Source organism: Agelaius tricolor, unplaced genomic scaffold (genome assembly GCF_023055355.1).
Source record: "Agelaius tricolor isolate 1412-34295 unplaced genomic scaffold, bAgeTri1.0.p SCAF_30, whole genome shotgun sequence".
Taxonomy (NCBI): domain Eukaryota; kingdom Metazoa; phylum Chordata; class Aves; order Passeriformes; family Icteridae; genus Agelaius; species Agelaius tricolor.
The window spans coordinates 1,410,506-1,431,287 of record NW_027269290.1 but is presented as its reverse complement, the minus strand read 5'-3'; the positions used below and the strand labels follow the sequence as shown (position 1 = coordinate 1,431,287).

The 20,782-nt window shown below is 51.3% G+C and overlaps 1 protein-coding gene across 2 annotated transcripts; it reads right to left on the bottom strand.

Annotated features, from left to right (window-relative positions):
• Window positions 1-432: 432 nt before the first annotated feature.
• On the bottom strand, window positions 433-13,807 carry TMEM183A (transmembrane protein 183A). 2 transcript variants are annotated; one of them, XM_071450458.1, is made up of 8 exons: window positions 13,646-13,807; window positions 12,834-12,923; window positions 9,800-9,952; window positions 7,466-7,625; window positions 5,899-6,079; window positions 2,645-2,725; window positions 1,870-2,025; window positions 433-911 (listed from the first exon to the last, which is right to left on the bottom strand). In XM_071450458.1, exons 1-8 carry the CDS (start codon window positions 13,740-13,742, stop codon window positions 726-728), a joined length of 1,104 nt encoding a protein of 367 aa, XP_071306559.1. In that variant the 5' UTR covers window positions 13,743-13,807; the 3' UTR covers window positions 433-725. The 2 variants fall into 2 exon arrangements, with proteins under 2 accessions (XP_071306559.1, XP_071306560.1); XM_071450459.1 differs by having other exon boundaries at window positions 7,466-7,622.
• Window positions 13,808-20,782: the final 6,975 nt, after the last annotated feature.

The following is a 20,782-nucleotide window of genomic DNA, read 5'->3' as shown; positions in this document are numbered from 1 at the left end:
TCACTTCATCACTGCTTCAGTTATTTTAGTTTGTCCCCTCCTCTCCCTCCCTGTTTATGTTCTCTGAAAAGCACCTTCTGGTTTAAAAGTTTAGATCTTCTTTTCAAAGAAAAACACCAGTGTGAGAACTTAAGTACCTTTACATACTTTTGCCTTACAAGTCCTCTTTCAAGTAATTCCTTTGTTTGATCATTTACACCTTTTTCTTTCCTTAACTGGTATCTGCTGGGCTGGGAATTAAGATTATTGTTGATCACTGCTGTCTTGCTCACTGCTTCTCAGACACTGAAATATCACACTGTGCATAAACACAATCCTGCTGCAGTAAAACAAACATAATTTTGTTTGTTGATTGTTCCTGGAAAGCAAAAAGGAAAGTTCTTGGAAAGCAAAACCTCCTACTTTTTCCCGAACAACAGAACACAAGACCACTTTGATTAGCACCAAAAGGATTTTAAATGAACAGTTCCAGGGAGCTCCTTTCAAATCATAAAATGTCAATTTTACATAAAAGTGTGTTTACAAATAGTTTCTGCTTTACACTCAGCTCTGCTCATTACTGACCAGAAGTTATATACATACAAACTAGCTCAGCAGCTTCAACCACTTGCAAGGAGACTGCAGAATTTATTTCAGAAATAAAAATAGGATTTCCTGGTTCCTAGAAATTCTCTTCAGCCTGCCAGATTCAGTCCCCTGTGGGCTCCTGCAGCCTCAGGAGAGCACTAAGCCTTTGGGGAGAAGGGGTACTGTGGGTGCCACCAGTCCAGGAGCCTGACACTGTGCACAGGGTCCAGTACCACCTGCACCCCCTGCTCCATGCGCGGCTTCTTCCCGTTGCGCACGGGCGTGTCCTGGAACACCAGGCGCACGCGGTGGTGCCGCATGTCCGTGCTCACCGAGATGGAGAACTGCAAGAGAGGAGACCAGAGCTGCTTCAGAGAGTCACAGTGACAAGAGAGCTCTCAACACCACACTTCTAGACTTTATAAATTCCTCTGAATGGTACAAGGTGTTTCACAGTCACATTCTCATTCTCATCCAAACCAGCTAGCTGGCTGGCAGCCCCAAATAATCATGCTGGAAAAAACTGGAAGGGTTGTAAAAGAACACTGGAACTGCCTGGGCAGTGGTGGTGTCACCATCCCTTGCAGTGTTCAAAAGGCCTGTGGATGTGGCACTTGAGACATGGGTTAGGGGTGAACATGACAGTGCTGGGACTGATCTTAAAGGTCTTTTCTAATCTAAGTAATTTTATGATTCTGATTCTAAGTGAACCTGGAAACACATGGCTGTCAGGAGAAGTCTGGAACTCACTGCCCAACTCCTAAGTGAGGCCAGACTGAACCTCTCCTGAGCACTGGCCACTTCTGAAACCCTGAATCCCAATCAGGGACCAAACACACAATCAAAGAGTTTGCTCATGTGGGATTTTCCTCCCAGAATTTACTGCCATAAAGAGATATTCCTGTGAGGGGCACACCTCCACTTCTACTGCTCCCTGTCTCCTGAATCTGCTGCAGTTCTGGTAACTGACCTGCAGCCAGACACTGCCTAACCACAGCTCCTGGCACATTCTCTACATGCTCTCTATTCACTGCACCAAACAGGGGAAATGGAGAAGTTAAACTGAGATTCTGAGCACTTCCTCTCTTCATTAACCATATGATTCCCAGAAATGGTCTGCTGATAGAACACTAGGATTTATACAGCCCAAAATAGGTACTGGGTGGGATTCTTGGGGTTGTCCTGTGCAGGGCCAGGAATAGGGGACCCTGTGGGTCCCTTCCAACACAGGAGATTCCAGGTGCCCTCTCATGTCTTTACAGGAACCTCATCTGCAAAGCCTGGCAGCTTTCTCCCACTCACCAAGGTGAAGGTCATGCCCATGACAATTGGCACGAAGATGAAGTTGAAGGTGGTGATCTGCAGCAGGCAGCAATCCTGATCTGGGTTTGTGTGCACTTCCTCATACTGGATTGGGGGCTGGAGACCTTTGCAACACTTGCTCTTCAATCTGGGAGACTTGAAAGAAAGAGAGGCCGATTTAGCAAAGCAGGAACCTCTGCTGGGCTTGGCTGCTCCTCCCCAGTGTGGCCTGGCAGGGTCTCTCCTCCTCCCCAGGTATTTGGGCAAAGTGTCACAATAACAATAAAATGCCATCACTCTGGATGGACAATTTTCAGACCCATTTCTTTAGAGGGGAAAGCTGCACAATTCCCAAGGTTGCCTGAAATTACTGGCTTCTCCCAACACCCACGACTGGAGGCTTTCCCTGGCAGTGCTGGCTGTCTTCACTTCCCTGAGAAATCTTGGCAATGGCATAACAAGAAGTTTCAGATTTTGGTCAACATTTTGACCACTACAGTCAGACAGTCTGGTTTTTGGTAACAATCAGTAGTGATGATCCACATCTTATAGCAGGGAAAGGATACTGAAGGAGGAAATAAAAATGTGGGATTCTAAATGTCTTGGTAACACAGACTGAAAACTGAGTGTAGTTCTACAACGTGCTTTAGTTTACCATGGAAATCTGTTTGTATTTATTCTCTGAATGGACAAAAAGTATCCACTTCCCTTCTACTCCCCAGAAAAATAATTTCTACTTCAAACAAAAGTCACAGCTGATCTAGTTCTTTCATACCTGCTTTTTGAACTTGAAGTTGAATTCCCACATTGCTTCTTGTCTGTTCCCTACAATCTTTTTGCACCAGAAAAGCAGACACTGAGGTGGAAAAAAGAAACACAAAATTATGAAACCCTTAGAAACACCACTTTAAATAACTTTCAACAGATAATAAAGGCTTCCAATTGAAAACACAATTACATAGGAGCAATTAGGAGCCACTTATTCAAATTGATTATGTTCAAAGAACCCTCTCAGCAGTGTAGATCTCCCAGTTTCAAGCTGGCCAACTCCTCATGCAACGTGTAGTCACTGATGTGCCAAACAGCAAAATCCTGATGTGCCATTTACCCCTTTCCTAGGGCAGGTGTGAGTGGTACAGGTTCACCCATTCCCTCTACCCACAAGCAACTCCCATTAAACTGGGTTCCAAACAAGGTTAAAGCGAGGAACAACAGAGAACAGAATAAGGATTGAGAAGGAAAGGATCCAGAGGGAAATACAAAGACCACCACATGAGCTATGAGGTGATGGATGAAGAAGTTCCTAAGCCATTGTGGTGTCAAATGGAGACCTTGACCTTGCCATTACCAGCACTGACTGTCATCATTTTGAGTCCAAAACCACTGCCAGGACAGCACAGTCTGACCTTCTGTCTCTTTTCGAAAGAAAATGAGAAACCAGCCTCAACCAGCCTCAGAAGTCACCAGCATTGCCCTCTCATGCAGACATACATCAGGACTGCTCCAATTTCACTTGGTTATCACTGTGTGGGCCACAGGCTCCAGCCCAGGAGCTTGTTCTAGAGCAGGAGACTCAGAAAAACTGTAGGGGGGAAATCCCTGCCTACCAGTCACAGTACAAGCAACCAGCCTTCAACAGCCAAGGAAAGAACCTGGCAAATCAGTCCAGCCATCCCACAAAGCTTTTCCACACCACAGATGCCAGCCCACCACAGCTGGTCTTATCTTTCATCAGTGTCAGCAGGTAAAGGAGGAATAATGTGGGTAAAGAGAACTCCCTGTGATTCATACACAGTCTCTCCTGAAGAGAGAAGGCCTGACTGGGTTGCAGGGCAAAGCACACATTTAACTTCATTCCAGGATGGAGTGATCCTAATAAAACGAAGCCAGAGCCAGCCCTCCACCACAGGGGCTCTGAAGAGACCAAGGGGGATACAAGACCCTCTACTTCAACTCTGAGTCACATTCATAAACAAGTCCTTAAAAGACCTTTTTTCTCCACAATCCTCATGAAGTGAACAACAAAGCTCTGTGGAGTAAAGCTCAGAAACATGCACAGAATAACCTCCACCTGGGAGGAAGCAGCCCTCAAGTATTTTTCCAATAAAAATACTCTCCAGATCTTTTAACTCAGATGAACAGCAGATGCTGCTGAGTTTAACTCCACCAGTGGCATTTGTAGTTCACCTACAGAGGCAGCCTGGTCTAGCAACCTGTTTGGTCATGGCAAGTAGTGAAGCACAAAAGGTCAGTACCTCCTAAGGGGCAGAGGATGTCGTCCTCGGGTCAGCCGTCCTGCCCTTCAGACGCGCCGTGCGGGGCCGCTCCGCCCAAAATAATGGGGTGTCTTTAAAGGGCAAACACCTCTGCTGACACCATAACGGCTCCAGTGTCCCACACAAGCTAGGCTAGGGAAAGAAAAAAGGAAATTAAAGAGGAAAAGCTAGGTTGGATCACACTTGGGGCTGGGCTCTCCTCTAGCCACATGCACTTTAGGTAGGCATTGCCGTTAGTGTCAGCAACCCACAAAGGTACAACCAAAGCCCACGAAAGCCAGAACGTGGGGAGGCAGTGCCAGGTCCTCCTCCAAACCCTCTGTGCTGAGGGATTTGTGTGCACAGTCACACAAGTGGAGCTCAGAGTCCTGCAGTGCAGTAGTACAGCAAGACCAGACTCAGGGTGGCTCTTTCATGCTGCAAGGGGTTTGGTCAGACCTCTACTGCTCTGACAAAGTCTCGTCCCCATTTAATTTCCTTTTTTAAAAGCTGAACAATGAAAGACTGCACTTAAACGATCCTCCTCCAACTGTTAGTACAGGAGAAGCACTAGCAGTGGGCACCAAAGCCGTTATGATGTCATCAGGAATCCTCCTGAAATGTCAACCCTGCCAGCACCGCCTCGGGGCTCCAGCTCCTACAGCCATGAGCAGTGGGAGCTTGGGCTCAGGACTACTGGAATTTCCTCAAAGTGTCTTGTTTTTTCAGTTGGCAAGAATGAAGATCCCCAGCCTGGGGACTCAGGAAGAGAACAAGGAGCTCTGGATGCAGAGATAAGACCGCACACAGAGCCACGTGCTTTTCCCTGTGCTGCAGCACCACCTCCTGTGTGCTGCTGGATGCTCCCCGAGCCTAGGACAGCCTGTGACAGGGAGAGGAAGGAAGAAAGGTGGGATGTCATGTACAGATAGATGAGGTTCCTCTATTTTGAATAGAAAAGAAAGAACAACTCCTAAATGAAACCCACTTCAGTTTGGCTCCAGAAACCTCTTTTGACCTAGGATTTGGAGGGTGGAGAATTCACATCATTGTTTAAGCTGCTCACAGATTATCGGCCAGTTGCAAGTTAAAACCAAACAAGAGACACAAAGGCATTTCAGAGTTAATGGTCAACAGCAATTAAAGAGGAATAATATGCAAGTGCTCCAAGCTGGGATAGCACAGGGAATTACCTGCCCACACCACAGACAAGCCCTTCACAGCCCAACACAAGTGCAGCCCAGTCCCAAGCAGACACTGGCTCTGCATATTTGCCATGCATCTGCCATTCCCAGCATCACCACCCCGCCTCACCCACACACCACACCATGGATGACCTGCAGGAAAGTGGCACAGAGTGACACAACTCCTGGCATTAATGTCACTCCTGAGCTCTCCAGAGGCCTGTTACAGAGAGAAGATGTACTCTGGCAGGCAGTGTCAGAATAAAGCAAAACATATAAAAGCTGATCCTATGGAGCCTTGATCAGAGGAAGGGAAGCTGCAAACATCCCTGGCAGTTCTGATATCCAGTGATACCAGGACCCTTTTGCTGGTTAAAATGGTGTAGAATAGGACTTAAGCAGAAGTTACTCCAAAGAGTAACTCTACACACACAAGTAATCAGCCCACTTTTACAAATCCCACTGAGAATACCCAGTTAGTGACCATCCTACACCAGCTTCACTGGTGACCATCTCCATATCATCTGTTTTTCTTCTAGAAAGAAAAAACCAAGCCAAACAGAAAACAGCTCCTCAGTGATGCCACTTACTCTGGAATTCTTTAAAGTGCTGGGAGTACTGTCTGGGATGGCGGGGTTCCTGGAGAGGCGGGCGGCGAAGGGCTCGTACATGTGGAACAGGGAGCGGATGACGCAGGCGCGCAGGCAGTGCAGCTTCTCCATGGACTCGGGCCGCAGGCGCAGGGGCAGGTACGCGTCCAGGCTGTAGTGCCTGCACAGCCCACAGCAACGTGTCAGCTCCAGGGCACGGCAGGGCCACAGCCACACACACACATCTGACTGACTCTGGTCAAGCCTGAGGGCTGTGAGGGGGTTGTGCTGCTGACAGGACACCACATGGCAGCCTCAAAGCCCTGACCTGCACCAGGCAGGCTTCCAGCCCACACATCCTACTACAATTCCCAATCATTTCTAGTTTGCCCAGAGACCAGCCAGGGATGTAGCTGCAGGCTGCACAAAGGGCTGCAGGTTGCTGTAGGTTCCCAGGGACTTCCAGCTGAGCTGACTGCAGCTCTCAGCACTGCCTGAGCAGCCTGAACACCTGCACTCAAGGGCTGTTACTTGATCACATTCCAAAGGAGCCTTTGCTAGGGAATGTCACACTAAAAACCAGGGGCGGGGCGAGGATGACCACAGCCACTCTCTGTGCCCCTGCTGCTTGTGCCTCCTGGGCAACAGCTGTGTAAAGAAAATGTTCTCTCCTGAAGGAATGTCCCAGTGGCATGTACTGGGACAGAAGCATTTGTATCAAGTGTTGACCACCCCTTTGGCCTCCTTGCTTTCACTTACTTCTGTCACTGTACAGCTCCAAAATTCCCAAATTACAGGGAGGTGGCTGTGATTACAGCTTGAGGCAGGGCAAGTTGTCCATCAATGATGTTTGCTTTTCAGCACTGACCCTGCCATACACACTTGGACAGGTTGATATATACAAATGTTGGGCCATGGCAATCAGAAAAGGACACAAAACTCTGAGATTTTACAGGGAACATACAGGAAAACACCACAAAGATCCATTTCCATACCCAAACCAGATGTGATATTAGAATCTTATAATGGTTTGGGTTGGAAGGGACCTTAAAGCTCAGCTCATTCCACCACCTGCCATGGGCAGGGGCACCTTCCACTATCCCAGGGTGCTCCAACCTGGCCTTGGACACTACTGGGGATGGGACAGCCACAGTTTCTCTGGGCAATCTGTGCCAGGACCTCACTGCCTTCACAGTTAAGAATTTTTTCCTAACATCCAATCTAACCCTGCCCTCTGCTCCCAGTTTAAAATCATTACTCCTTGTTCTGTCACCACCGACCCATATAAAAAGTCCCTCTGCTCCCCTTTTTAAGCCCCCTTAAGGTATTAGAAGGTCACAGGGATGTTTTCCCCAAGCCTTCTCTTCTCCAGGATGAACAACCCAAGCTCTCCCAGCTTGTCCTTGAGGGATACGAATATTCCACAAGAGAGGCTCACATCACAATGTCAATGTGCAAACACAGGGCCCAGGCCTACAGAGAATTACTCCCTAATTTCCAGCTCTGCAGAGAACTGCTCTCTACTGAACCCTCCCACAACCAGTTTTAAAACCCTCTGGAGTCTCACCTTCTGTAGAGCCTGGTCCAAAAGGCAGCAGTGCAAGTGACAGTCCAGGCTTTCTTGCAGATCAGAGAGAACCGGACAATGTCCTCAGGGCGGATGTAGGAAGCCAGGAGCAGCCAGATGTCGATGGGATATTCCTCTCCTCCTCCCCCTTCGGCATCTTCTAAAGGCAACGCGGGTGGATTAGTGCAGGACATCCCATCTGCACCAACTCCCACCCAGAGACACGTGCTGCACACCTGGCAGCACACGAGGGCCCCTGACTCACACCCAGGGACAGCCCAAGCCCCAGTGTGCACTGCCTCAGTGGCCCTGCTCCCATTGCCATCAGTGTCCACACAGCCAGACACCTCCCCTGGGCTGGACACCTGCCACTGCTATCCCTGCTGCACAAATGGGCAAAGTGGCAGATTCATAAAGGAATTCAGGCTGAAAGGGTTCGCTGGAGGTTTCTAATCTAGCAGCTCAGCTCAAAGCATACAGAATTAGGTCATTTTGTTCAGCATCTTGTCCAAGTGAGTGCTGTGTGCAAGGATGGAAACCACAAAGCCTTTCTGGACCCTGTTTTGATGCCTGACCCTGGCACAGCTGAAATACCACACTGAAGTTGAGAAATAAAAATTGGATGTCAAATAAAGAGGCAACTTCACATAAAAGGAGGGCCAAGTTCCTGCATTTTTAATGAAAAGGGCACATTCAACAGGTCACTAAAATAGCCTCACACATGAAGACCCTGATCACTGGTACTGCCAGGCTTATCAGGTCCTTGTTCCAGTGGTCACAATATTTTGGTAGGAGCTCTGTCAGGGAGGGAAATTCTGTTCTGCATCTGGCAATCAGCTTCTTTTCTTAAATCTCATTATTTCATTAAAACTTTTTGGATAGAACTTTTAATGCAATTCAGATGGAGAGAATGGCCTGTTCCTCTTAGAGGTGTCAGAACTGCTCAGCCAGAACTGAGGGCTCACACTCCTTTCATTCCTGGAGTGTTTAGTAGTTTACACCACATATTTTTGCACACACATTGCTCCAACTTTAGGAGTAAAAAATAGTTTTAGAGTAGGTGAACAATACTGAGCACTAGGAAGGTTAAGAACAGAGAAGGAAAACACAACTTGTGCACACTGCTAATAGGAAAAGCTGCTGTGAGATCTCTGGCATAGAAGAGGTGTTTGGGAACTTGAGGTGCCAGATCTAACCCTGAGACAGCAGGTTAATACAAAGGGCAGTTCTTTATTCTCATGTGATACTTGCCAAAGAAAGCTCTGGATGTGATCACTTCCCCACAGCACTTCAGATTTATGGCAGGCACACCCACAATGAGCTGCTACACCCATTTTGCTGGGTCAGCTCTGGCTCAAGAAGCCATCAAACTCCACACTGCTGAACTCAGAGGGCAGCCAGAAGCATCACTGTTCTATCACCATTTTTTCCTCCCTAAACGTGTAGCAGAAACAAGACAAGGCTGTGGTAGAACAGAATATTGTCTTCCCAGACTCATAGCTCCAGCCACTCAGATATTATTTTGCCAGGATTCTGAAGGATGCCTTAATAAAAGAGATTAAGCTCTTTTCACTCCCTTCCCAGAGGAAGTGCTGTCCACCCTCAGTCTGTGGTGGATGGATGATCACGTGCTACATAAATTGTTATTAAGCTCAAGAAAACTGGTCAAAATTTGCTTCTCAACCTGAAAGCAACCTGATACTAGAAACTTCTGCAGGGTTCCCCAGTCCAGCAGAGCTGTTTGATGCTTACACTGCATTGTCAATGGATTTCTATGGGGTTGCACAAAGTGCAAATGCTGAAGGATACATCTCCCTTGAATTAATGTATTAAGGTGCCAGTAGGATCAAATGCACTTCCTTGCTGGAAAAGGAGCCCTTTAAACCCATTTGTAACAAACCACAGCCTTGGAAACACTGAAAACAGAGCCTGTGTTTTGCCAACAAATGCATCACGGACAGCAGCACTTCAACCCCAAAGCAAACCTGCTGCCACCACCCCATGTTCAGTGAAGCAACATATCCAGTGGCACAGTTGCACAACTCTGGAATAGCAGTGTTTGTTTTCCAAGACTGAGGGATATTTGTTAAAAGCAAGGAGCTCTCTGGGCTCTGATTTCATGCCCCAGGCTCTGCCTTTGTGCAAATACAGCTCCTGTGACCAAGTGCCCGAAGATTTGCAAGTGACTAAACCCCTGGCATTTCTTTGTGCACACACAAATTCCAGAATGCTCCAAGAGCCCCATGACCATCCTGTAAATCCTCAGCATGAGCATCCCCCACACTGGACATGTAGCAGGAGCCCACAGAGCCCCAGGACAGCAGGTGACCACACCTTTGTGCCTTTTGCTCTTCTTTTTCCTCGCAGCTCTCCCGTTGATGCTCTCCTTGGTATCCATCTCATCACTGCTGTCACAGGACTCTCCTGACACAGAGAGAACTTCCTCAGTAGGGACACAGGAAGCTTCCAAACCACACAGGGATTTTACTGGAATGAAAAACAACAGTAAGTACAACAGCAGAGAGGAAAAGGTGATCCAAGTTCAGGAGATGCTTCAGTGGAACCACTGCCTTAAAGCTTTCTGGTGAGTGACACAAGCAAGTAAATCCTGAGCTCAAGGATTACCTTGTCAGAGAAAGATTAGCAGGGATGAGTGAATGGGAAACATAATTATTCAGCTGCTTGTTTTAAGTCATGAACAATGAAGATGATTACCAGCACATTATGCAGATCCCACTGGTTTAGCTGAAGCTATTTACAACTCCAAATAAAACAACAGCCTCTTTATAAAGGGTAACTGGTTTCCCTAAATAGCAAAGTTGCCTTGCATGGCCATGTTCAGCCTGAAGGCAGCACCTGCTCTGGAACTGTTTTATGAACATGGAGAAGACTCACTCCCTTTGCAGCAGGACAACCTTCCTGTGGCTGATCACACAATCCACTGGGGCTGGAACTCAGTGTCAAGTGCACACGAGTTCACTTACCCTGGAATTTAGTGAAGGGGAAGGCCCTGGCCTAGTGAGGAAAACAGCCAGTTGAGTCAGCTGGAGCTTGGGGCTGGCTTTTTCCTGTATCTGGGGACATGTTTAGACATATCCCTGTTCAGAAATATTATTTTTAAAACTTGATCTGTAAACTGAGGGCTCATTAGGGCAGAAAAATACACATGAGAGTCAGTAATGACAGTCTTGGAAAAAGAAAGGTGTGGTCCTGCATTACAGCTGTGTGAGGCACTGCCACAGAGACCAGCACTGCCACAGCAGCACAAAGGCTAACAGGCTGTGAAACTCATTCGAGAGCTGAATTTCAACCCAACAAACTGGGTGAAGAATAGAACATGACCAGTGAGGTCAGAGGAGGCTTACAGTGTTCAAGCTTTTCTACTCAGCACAACCTGAGGCCCAGGAAGGTTTTATACATCCCAGTTCCAGTCACTGCAGTCACCAGAACTACTGAAGAGCAAAATGTGCTTTTTAATCTCAGAGACAGAATAGCAGAAAAACAAACAACAACAGCAAGAAACCAAACATAAACTCAGGTGAAAAATATTCTCATTTCTAACCACCAAACAAGGTTTTAAAATGAAAAGACAGCAGATGGAAAGACAGTCTTCAGACAGGGCTTGATTGTACCCACTGACTAGACACACCTCAGTGCTTTGCTAAACCAGTTCTACCTCACTTTGCACAGTTTGTTCTGTAAACTGGAGGCACCTGGATGTATTCATGGCAGTTGTTTTCCCCCTGCCCTCTCTACATGACCTTTCATAGGTAAAAAGAGAGTGGAACAGGTGGCAACACAAATGACAGTGAGTTAGGACATCAAACACAGCCAAGCAAGAGAGGACAAAACTGACAGGGACTCAGAGTGGGGTTTAGAAGAAGAGTCCACCCCACTCTGCTAAGGAAAAGTCAACCTCTGAGTCACCAGCACGAGTCCACCGAGCAGTGAATGGCTGCACTGCAACCCTGCAGAGGCACCCTCTCTTCACCTCACTGTTGCAATCCTCCCATCCTGGGCGTTAAGAAGGAAGCCCAGATAAATTCCTCCTGGCCGCAGCTCCCCTGCGGGTGAAGCTCCCTCAGGATGCTCGCTATGGGAGGTGCCCTGCCCGCTGCAGCCACGCCCAGCACGGGCTTTACTCGGAGCCCAGTTTCCGGAGGGCAGCAAGGCCAAAGGTTGGAGCTCCTGTCCCCACGCGTGGCACCCCGAGACACACAGATAAGGCTGGGCCAGATAAGGCTGCAGCACAGTCATGGCTGGGCCAGATAAGGCTGGAGCACAGCCCCGGGGCGGGGGAGGAGAGATCCCGAGAATCCCTGAATCCGGAGGGGAAACCCCTGAGACTGCACTGCAAAGACCTGGGAAAGGGGTGGGCGTGGAACTGCTGTGACCCGGAGGCACCAGGATGAGGTGGAGGTGAGCCAGAAACACAGCAGGGAAGGCAATAAACTGGATGAAGCAGATGATGCTGGGCGCAGGGAGAACAGAACACCAGCAGTTTGCCGGCATGATGCTGAAGTGCTGGACTTTGCCTCAAGGAGACAGAACACAGATGGGTTAACAGGAGAGGGCCTGGGAGGAGGGAAGCCCCAAACAAAGGAGGCCACAAAAGAGGGAGGTGCCCTGATCCTAAAAGCTTGAGAAGCAGCAGCTGAAGAGAATGTTCAGGAGCACCACTGCCCCTGACAGGCACTCATGCCAAGTGCATACTGCCTCCAACAGTGCAAGATTTCAGAAGCAAACCAAGAGTTTTCCTTTATGAAAAGTTCAGTCATCACTGTCAACACAACATCCATCTCCAACACATGTGACAGCTACATTCAAAAGGCCAAAACCTCACCATTTCTCAAGCAAGTGGGGTGTGTTAGCTCAGAAAGCTCCCAGACAAGGAGGAAGCAGATAACAAAATACTGCACTACCTTTCCAGGAAAACTCCTCCTTTGCAAAGTTTGCCAAAAAAACAGCAACAGCCTCTCAAGACCTCCTCACAACACATGTTTGACAGACCTATCACAACCTTACTCCCCCGGCAAAGAACTTTACCTGCTAATAAAGTTATCTACAGTTTTATATGTGGTAATAAAGTAATAAAGACTTTTATAATGTTGTTTTCTGCTTCAAGCAGGAGATGACACCCGAGCCTTTCCATTTCAGGCACTAACAAAGACTCAGCAATTCTTGCAGCAGGCTTTCTGCAGAACCTCCTAAGTCCTTAACATCTGGTTGTCTGCAGAGTAGCACACGCTCATTTTCAGCACTAAAGGACAACAAATTTTCTCAGTTTAAGGAAGAAGAGTTTCCCATGTCATGCAGAGCAAAACCTGAAGACAGTGTGGGGAAGGCTGGGGCCCCAGGGCAGACTCACCCTCCTGCTGCACTGCGTTGGCCACAGCCTTCTTCACCCGCCCAGACTTCACGACAGCTGGGTCTGAGTTGGCATAATCTGCCACCGTCACTGCAGAGAGGGGGAAACAGGGGTCAGAGTGATTAGGGATTATGGGGAGAGGACAAAAGGGCTAAGAGTCACGATGACTAAAGGGAACAGTCTCCACAGGAGTAGAGGCTCGAGGAGGAGATGCACAAGCAGGAAAATGAGCCTCAGCAAAGATGTGCAGGCCAGGAGTCCCCAGAAAGTCTCTACTCCAGACCATCGGTCTACCAGGCTTAGGGGACCCACGCCCCCGCCCAGCCCAGCGCAATTCGCCTTCTCCCACCACCTCAGCCAGTGATAATCCCATTCTCCCTCACACAGCCCAACTCGAGCCTGGATGATCCTCTGGTCTCAGGCTCCTCCTCCACAGGCAAAGAGGTCTTATTGCCACACATCCGTCCAGAACCCCGCTGGGGGATCCCTCCTGGACTCAGCTCTCTGCCTGCACAAACCCGAGAGGGCTCAGCTCACTCCTAGGTGAGACTGGATCGTCCTCCTTCCCCTCATCCCTCTCACCCAGGCCAAGCTCAGGCCCTTTAACTATCTCCTCCCTCGGGCCCTAATGCGGGCCCAGGCCTCCTCTCCGGCGTGCACCAGCAGAGCTCGGCCCGGCTCACCTCAGGCCCGCCTTCCCTCACAGTCCCCGCTCCCCTCATCTGGTGCCGCTCCCCTCATCAGCCTCGGCCCCCTCAACCGCGGCCCAGGCCCGGCTCCGCTGGCCCGACCCGGCCCGGCCCGGCTCTCACCCCGCTCGGAGCACACGTCGTCGGCGCGAAACTTGAGGCGTTTGCGGGCGCCCCTGCGGGGCATGGCGGCGGCGGCGGGGCGGCCGCGCGGGGCCATGTCCGGCCGGGCCCCGCGGGGACAGCGGGGACAGCGCCAGAGCGCCCGCCCCGCGCCGCGTCACCGCCGCGACACCGCGCGCCGCTCTGACATCACTGGGGCTGTGACATAACCCGCCAGTCCTCCCCGTGCTGAGGGGACCCTCCCGCAGCGCTCCCAGGAACGGGGACCCCTGAGGGGATTCCCCCTCTCCCAGTGCTGAGGGTCCCTGAGGGTTTCTCCCTCCCCCCACAGTCTTATCAGTAACAAGAGCACTTCAGGAGATTCCCCCCAGTAAAGGGGATCCCTGAGGAGATCCCCCCTAGTAATGAAGATCTATGAATTGCCCCTCTCGTAATGGAGGTGTTTGAGGGATTGCCCCCTCCCAGTTCTCTGTTAGCAGGGGCCCTGAGGGGCTTCCAGCCTGCCCCAGTCCTCCCAGTAATGGAGGCCTGAAGGGGATTCCGTCCAGTACTGCGGGTCTGTGAGGCAACTGCCCCCTCCCGGTAACCAGGGTGCCCGACGGGATCCCCTACACACCAGTCCTCCCAGTACTGAGGGTCGCTGAGGTGAAGGGATCCCCGTCCTCCCAGTCACAAAGGATGCTGGCTCCCCAGTGCTCCCAGTAACGAGGGCCTCTGAGCAAGTGGGTGGGTCCCCAGTTCTCCCAGAGCATGGATCTCTGAGAGAATTGCCCCCACGTCCTCCCTGTAAGGACAGCCCCTGAGGTAACTTCACTCTCCAGTCATCCCAATAAGGGGGGGCTCTGAGATGATTGCCCTTCCCAGTCATCCCAGTAAAGGGGGGCTCTGAGATGATTGCCCTTCCCAGTCATCCCAATAAGGGGGGCTCTGAGGGGGATTCCCTGCATCCTCCCAGCAGGGAGGGTCTCTGAGGAAATTGACCCCCCAGTAAAAGGGTTCTGTGGTGATTGCAGGCCCCCCCAGGGCTCCCAGTAAGGAGGAACTCTGAGGTGATTGCCCTGATGCACCCCCTGTTGGAAACAATGGAACTTTTAAATAATAATTTTAGTTAATGGTTTTAATTAACTTTTAAATTAATTGCTTTAATTAATCATAACCTATATATAAATTATAAATAGTGTGTTATTCTTAAATTACTCTTTTCCAGCATTTAGCAAAGTTGCCTTGAGCCACTTCTGTAGGAGCACACATTGGGAAAAGTACTGAAATTGAAGTTTTGATAAACTAAGTCTGATATGCTTCAATGAACAAAGCCAGGGAGAGCAGAACATATTGGTGAGGTTGGACATCTGGAATGTTGAATTTATGAGCTACAAGGACATTTTGCAGAAACCTGAAGATAAAGAAGAGGCGAACAAAACTCCATCTATGTGTTAAAATTTTCTATTTTCCAAAGATGCTAAAAAGACTAAAAAGATGGACTAATTAACATAAGAAGTGAGAAATCAGTAACTGGTAGAGGATAGAATAGTATTAAATGGAAGAGAATTATGGAATTTAGACCAAATTAAGTTTTGTTTTGTTTGTTTGGGGTTTATTGTTTGGTTGTTTTTTTTCTTCTAAAAATGTATAAACACATGAAAAGGTTTTGTATTTCTGTCTGTGGGGAGGCTGGAACCCTGTTGGCCACACACACTCTGGCCAAGGATAAAGTAATGCTACTGACACTAAAAAGACAGTGTTGGTGGGGTTTATCCTGATGATTTCAGAGGATTTGGAACACACCCAGGAGACACCCACTGAGCAGTGCCCAAGCACAGCCCACACCACAGGCTCCCAGTGCCACCCACGCCTCTGTGGTGGGAGCAGTGATGGGTGGCCACCAGCTGTAAACTGCATTTGCTATTTTTTAGGGCTGAAATGAGTGCTCAGAGCTTGCTGAAGGAGTGGTGCCACCCCATGGGGGAGGAATTGATTCCAGGGGATCTGCAAAGGGAAATCGTGACTGGCAGCCCAGGGGCTGATGGTGATTTTGGGGCCTGTGTGCCCCTGAGGGTATGTGCCCTGCTTACAAGGGGATTTGGGCGCTGCCAGGAGCTGGCTGGGAGTCCTGCCCAGTGCTGGGGTAAACTGGGCAGGCAGGTGGAATCCTGCTCCCCTCCTCTGGGATTTACACAGTGACCAAAGAGCCCAGTCCTGCCCCATTCTCCCTCAATGACTCTGAACACTCCAGAGTGCTGCATTCCTACTTGTGCCCCTTTCCTACAAAACTTCAGGAGAGGGTTGGAATGACAGCGAGATGTTTTCACAGCTGTGGTGTCAGCTCTTGGGCCTCTCCAGAGCAGGATAAAGCAGGGAATATGGACAAATCCAGGAAATCCACATTCCTTCTGCTTCCCAGGCATGGCCAGGAACTGCTATGTCCATAACCTCCCTGCCTGACCCTATTTCTCTCAGCATTTCTTAAATAAACAAAGAGCATTTTATCAGCAAGGAACATATTTGATTGAGAAAACTTCTTATCATCCCAGGCAGGAAAGGCCATTCCTTGACAGAAAGGCTACTCCTAATCCATCTGTCCTTAAGGCAATGGATACAAATTAATGTGTATGGCAGTCAATAAACCAGATCCTGGTGCTCCTGGCTGCACCCACCTCTTTACTTGAAAATGTTTTCCTTGGATTATCCTATTCATCATAGTTATTTGAGAACTGTATCACAGTATTATTTTTAAAAAGTGAAGCTTGTCTTGGCTTAGAAAACTCTGGCAGGTGGAAAAGAGATGAAATGTTCTTGGGATTGAAGGCAGTTGTTCCTGAGTCTGGCCGGTGGTGGGCGGATCCAGCACACTCCCTCCCTCTGGTGGGTTGGAGGCATTTATGTGAGACCTCCTCAGGGTCCTCCAGCAAAAATCCTGCGGATGAGCTCCATGTCCTTCCTGGAGAGAGGAAGGTGCTGCTCTGTGATGATGCTACTGATCCCAGTCGTTCCCTGTGGGGTCACAGAAAGGAGCTCCTTGTTGGTAGACTGGGTGAGGACTGCTGAGGGATCCCAAAGGCTGTGTCAGGGGCTCTGCTTCCAAGGCCCCCAAATTAATTGTTTGTGAAGGATGCCCCTGTGCAGGGCAGGATGATGAAGCAGGGTGGGCTTTTGGCTGCTCCCGCTGAAGTTTATGGGTGCCCTGTCCCAAATCCCATTGATGATGCCGAAGACATCCTTGAGGGGAGCCCGGGGTGACACATCTCATCCCCCAGGGCTCAGAACTGAGCCTTGCAGGGTGAGGAGGGGGCTGGGGCAGTCCGGGGGTCACTGCCTGGCTCCATTGCTGCTCCCCACATGGTGAGGGGGACGGGGCACCCAGGGCTTCGGACACCCCAGAGCCCAGGTCTGCTCCTGCCTCCCTCCCTTCCTCCGGGGTTGGACAAGACCCCTGGGGAGTCCTGCCCCTGTGGGGACTTACAAACCCCGAAGAGGTTCCTGCCGCCAGGAGAGTCCTATGCCCATTCCAGGGGGATTGCTGTGCCTCCCCCAGGGAGGAACCTTCCCCACAAGAGAGTTTCCTACTCCCACGGGGGCATTTCTGCCCCACCTCAGAGTCGTCTGTCCTCCCGGTGGAATTCCTGCCCCCAAGGGGGTTTCTGCCCTCAAGGAGGGTTCCCCTGGGGGGATTCCTGTCGCTCATGAAAGTCTTGTGACGCCCAAAGGAGGGGTTCCTCCCCTTTCCAGGGGTACCCTGTCCCCAGGGACGTTCCTGTCCCCGGGAGCAACCCCCGACCCCCGCTCCTGCCCCGACCCCCGGCCCCCTCCCCTGGGGGCGTGGCCGCTCGGGGGCGTGTCCGGGGCGTGGCCAGGCGGGGACGGTGACGCAGTGGGCGGGGCAGGGCGGGGCGGCAGCGGCGGCAGCGGCGGCTTCCAGCGACTTCGGCGGGCGGTGAGTGCGGGCGGGGCCGCGCTGCCCACGGGGGATGCTCAGCCCCGCGCGGGGCCGCCCGGGGGGAGCTCTGCCCCCGTGACCCCCGTGGGGCCGCCCGGGGGTGCTCAGCCCCCCCGGTGGGGCCGGACCCGGAGGGCTCTGCCCTTATTGCCTCCCCCAGGGATGCTCTGCTGCCCCCCGAGAGGATGCTCGGCCCCCCCGTGGGTATGCTCAGCCCCGGTGGGGCTGGACTCGGCGGGCTCTGCCCTTTTTGCCACCCTCCGGGGATACTCTGTCCTCCTCCCCCCCACCCCCCCTACTGGGGATGCTCCCCATTGCCCCCCGGGCGGGGCCGCGGTAGGGATGCTCAGCCTGCCGTGCCCCGGGGGTTGCTCTGCCACCCCGGAAGGGGCTGACTCGCTCCGGGGGTGCTTCATCTCCCACCCCGTTACCCCTTGGAGGGGGTGTCTGAGTCAGGGTGTGCTCAGCTCCCTCATTTCCCTTGGGTTGAGTCTGAGCTGGGGAGTGTCATTCTCACCCCGAGCTGGGTTGGAGGGGGGACTTTCTCTGCCCCGGCTTTACCCGCAGACCGAGCATTTGTGCTAGGGTTGCTCCCCTCAGTGCACGGGCCCCGGACCGAAAGCCGGGGAGATGTGCTACCCCATCCCCACTGCGTGTGCAGGCAGGAGGGTGAAGGGTCGGCGCATCCCCCGAGGCTGCATGGTATGGGGGGCAGGGAGGAGGCAGTGATTCCTTAACCCGGTAGAGAGGGTCTTGATTTTCAGCTGCTCTCTGCCTCTGGCAGACCCCCATATGCTCCCAAGCTGTCCCTTTGCATCCCCTCCCCAGATTCTACCTTACACTAGGGGGAGGGCAGGAATGCGGGTGAGCCTGGTCCTCCCATGGCCTTCTCCTTGTCCTCTGATTTCCCAGCGCTGTCTCCTCCTGCCTTCCTTGGTGCTGCCTCCAGCCCTGGAGCATCCACCCAGTGCTGAGCTCTGTGTCAGCCCCACTGAGCATCTGCCTGGCTCCAAGCTCTGGGCTGGACTGGCTCGTGGGGATGCTGCCACACACATGCTCCTGGAGCTCAGCACCAGGTGAATGCCTTCCAAGCTGGGCCAGCTCAGAACTGGGAAGATGCTCATGGATCTGGTTCAGCCTAAACATTGGCCTGTGTGCTCGGGCCCGGCCAGCAGAGCATCTGGCCAGCTTGGCTAGCTCCAGCTGTGCCCACACTGCTTCCCAGCCTCTGTTAGCTCTGTTCACAGGGCTGCTGCAAGCTGCCTCCAGACAGCACTGTTTGCTCCTGAATAACCAGCCTTGAAGGGCTTGTTTATCCCCTCAATTGCATCATTAGAGCAGCAATTGGCTTAGGGAGCTGGGTTTTGTTAAAGCTGTGCAAACCCTTCTGGGGAGGCCCTGGTTTTGGCCAAGTCAGGATTGGCAAAGTGTTCATTTTAGCTCATTTGCCATCATCTGCTGGATGCTGGAATGAGGTTCTCCTGGTGGGTTTAATACCACCAAGCCACTGTGTGAGCAGGAGCTGGTCCAGAGGCAAGCATGAGCTAGAGTTTGGGACCTGGATGAATGTGCCTGTGTGGTTTGGGAGTTTCTTGGTCGTGGTGCTGCCCACACAGCAGGAGGTGGAAAGTTGGGTGTCTTTGTGTCTCTGATGATCAGTCTGACAGTCTCAGGTACCTGTGCTCTTGGGGCCATCTCGGTGTGCTGCTCCCTGCATGTGCTCACTGGGGAACAGCACTGATCACTAGGGACTTCCCTGGAGATTTGTCAGGGAGCCATCAGCACAGGTCCCTGCTGCCATCTCCCTGGCACCCTGTAGTGCTCAGGTGCCTTCCCACCTTCAGTGCTTGCTCCTCCTGTAGCTCTTTCCCAGGAGTCAGACCAGAGGCTGGGACCAGTGTCACCAGCAGGAGGGCAGGGGTGCCTCTGAACTGGCTGGTTCCTGAGACACCAGTGGTGAGACTGATGGGCAGATCCAGCTTTCTGGAGTGGCCAGCTTGGCAGGTGTGGGATTAAACATCTCATCCCTGTGCAGCTTTGTGTCTTTGTGGTGAGTGGCTCTTGCTCTGTACCGGTCCAGCTGAGCTTGGCAGCAGCTCCAGTGCAGATGCAGAGGGACTGGACAGCTGGAGATTGGGTTCCTGCCTGACTCAGCTGTCTCAGAAGACACCAGGGCTAAAACCCCCATCGAAACCCTTCTCATCTGCATCTTTGGAGGGACATTTTTGCAAGTCTTGTCCTTTGGGGCAGCTCCCACTGGGGGCTGGGAATGAGGACAGGGATGAGGAGGAGGCTGAGTGAGGCTGAGTTGGTGGGTCCTGCTGTGCTGGGTGAGGATGTGGAGGTCCTGAATCAGTGCTGGGAAAGAGCCTGACACTGTGCTGGAGCTGGAAGTTCACACTGGAGCTGAGAGAAACATTCTTGGAGCCTCAGAGGGAGCTGAATTCAAATTGGGGCCCAACTAGGAGTACCTCTGGAGGGCTCCACTCTGGGCACATGGAGACACGTTGACATGAGGGTCCATCCTCTGCCTGGGGAGTGCCATTTCAGGGTTTCCAGCAAACCAGAAAGATACTGTATTCTTTATCTAACCTTCAAACCTTAATTCACAATTAATTTCCTCCTAAAGAGTGCTTTGGCGAGCCAGAGGTTTCCCAGATGATTCCCAAAACTGAGCTGTGAGGTCCCTGAGTATTAACTGGGGGAGAAGGTTGTTGGATCCCTTGCCCAGCTGTCCTCCCAGAGAGGTGTGAATGACAGAATGACAGCACCTTCCTTACAGATGATTTCTGGGATGTTCCAAGCACCAGATGTGGGATGACAGAGCTGACCCAGGCTGAGGGCTCTGCCGTGGGCCCTGCAGGTGGGTCAAGCCTTGGCCAGGCTCCTGGGGGGTGTGGTTGGGAGTTTTCAGTGCTTAAAGGCCTCCTCTCTGAGCAGATGAAAGGCTTGGAGGTGGGTGCCCGTGTGGGTGTGCTCACACAGGCTGGCATTTAGGAGGGAGGAGGGAAAATATCACATGGAACAACTGCAGTGTTGGGGGACAGGTCTGTGCTTGGGCCCATCTGGAGCAGAAGTTGTGGGAAATTATTCCAGGCTCTTTGCTAAAAAATGTTGTTGATAAAAGTTGCAGATATAATTGGATTTTATTTCTGTTTGTTGTGTGGTCAAGCAGGTTGAAACCCTTGTGGGGACAGGGTAAA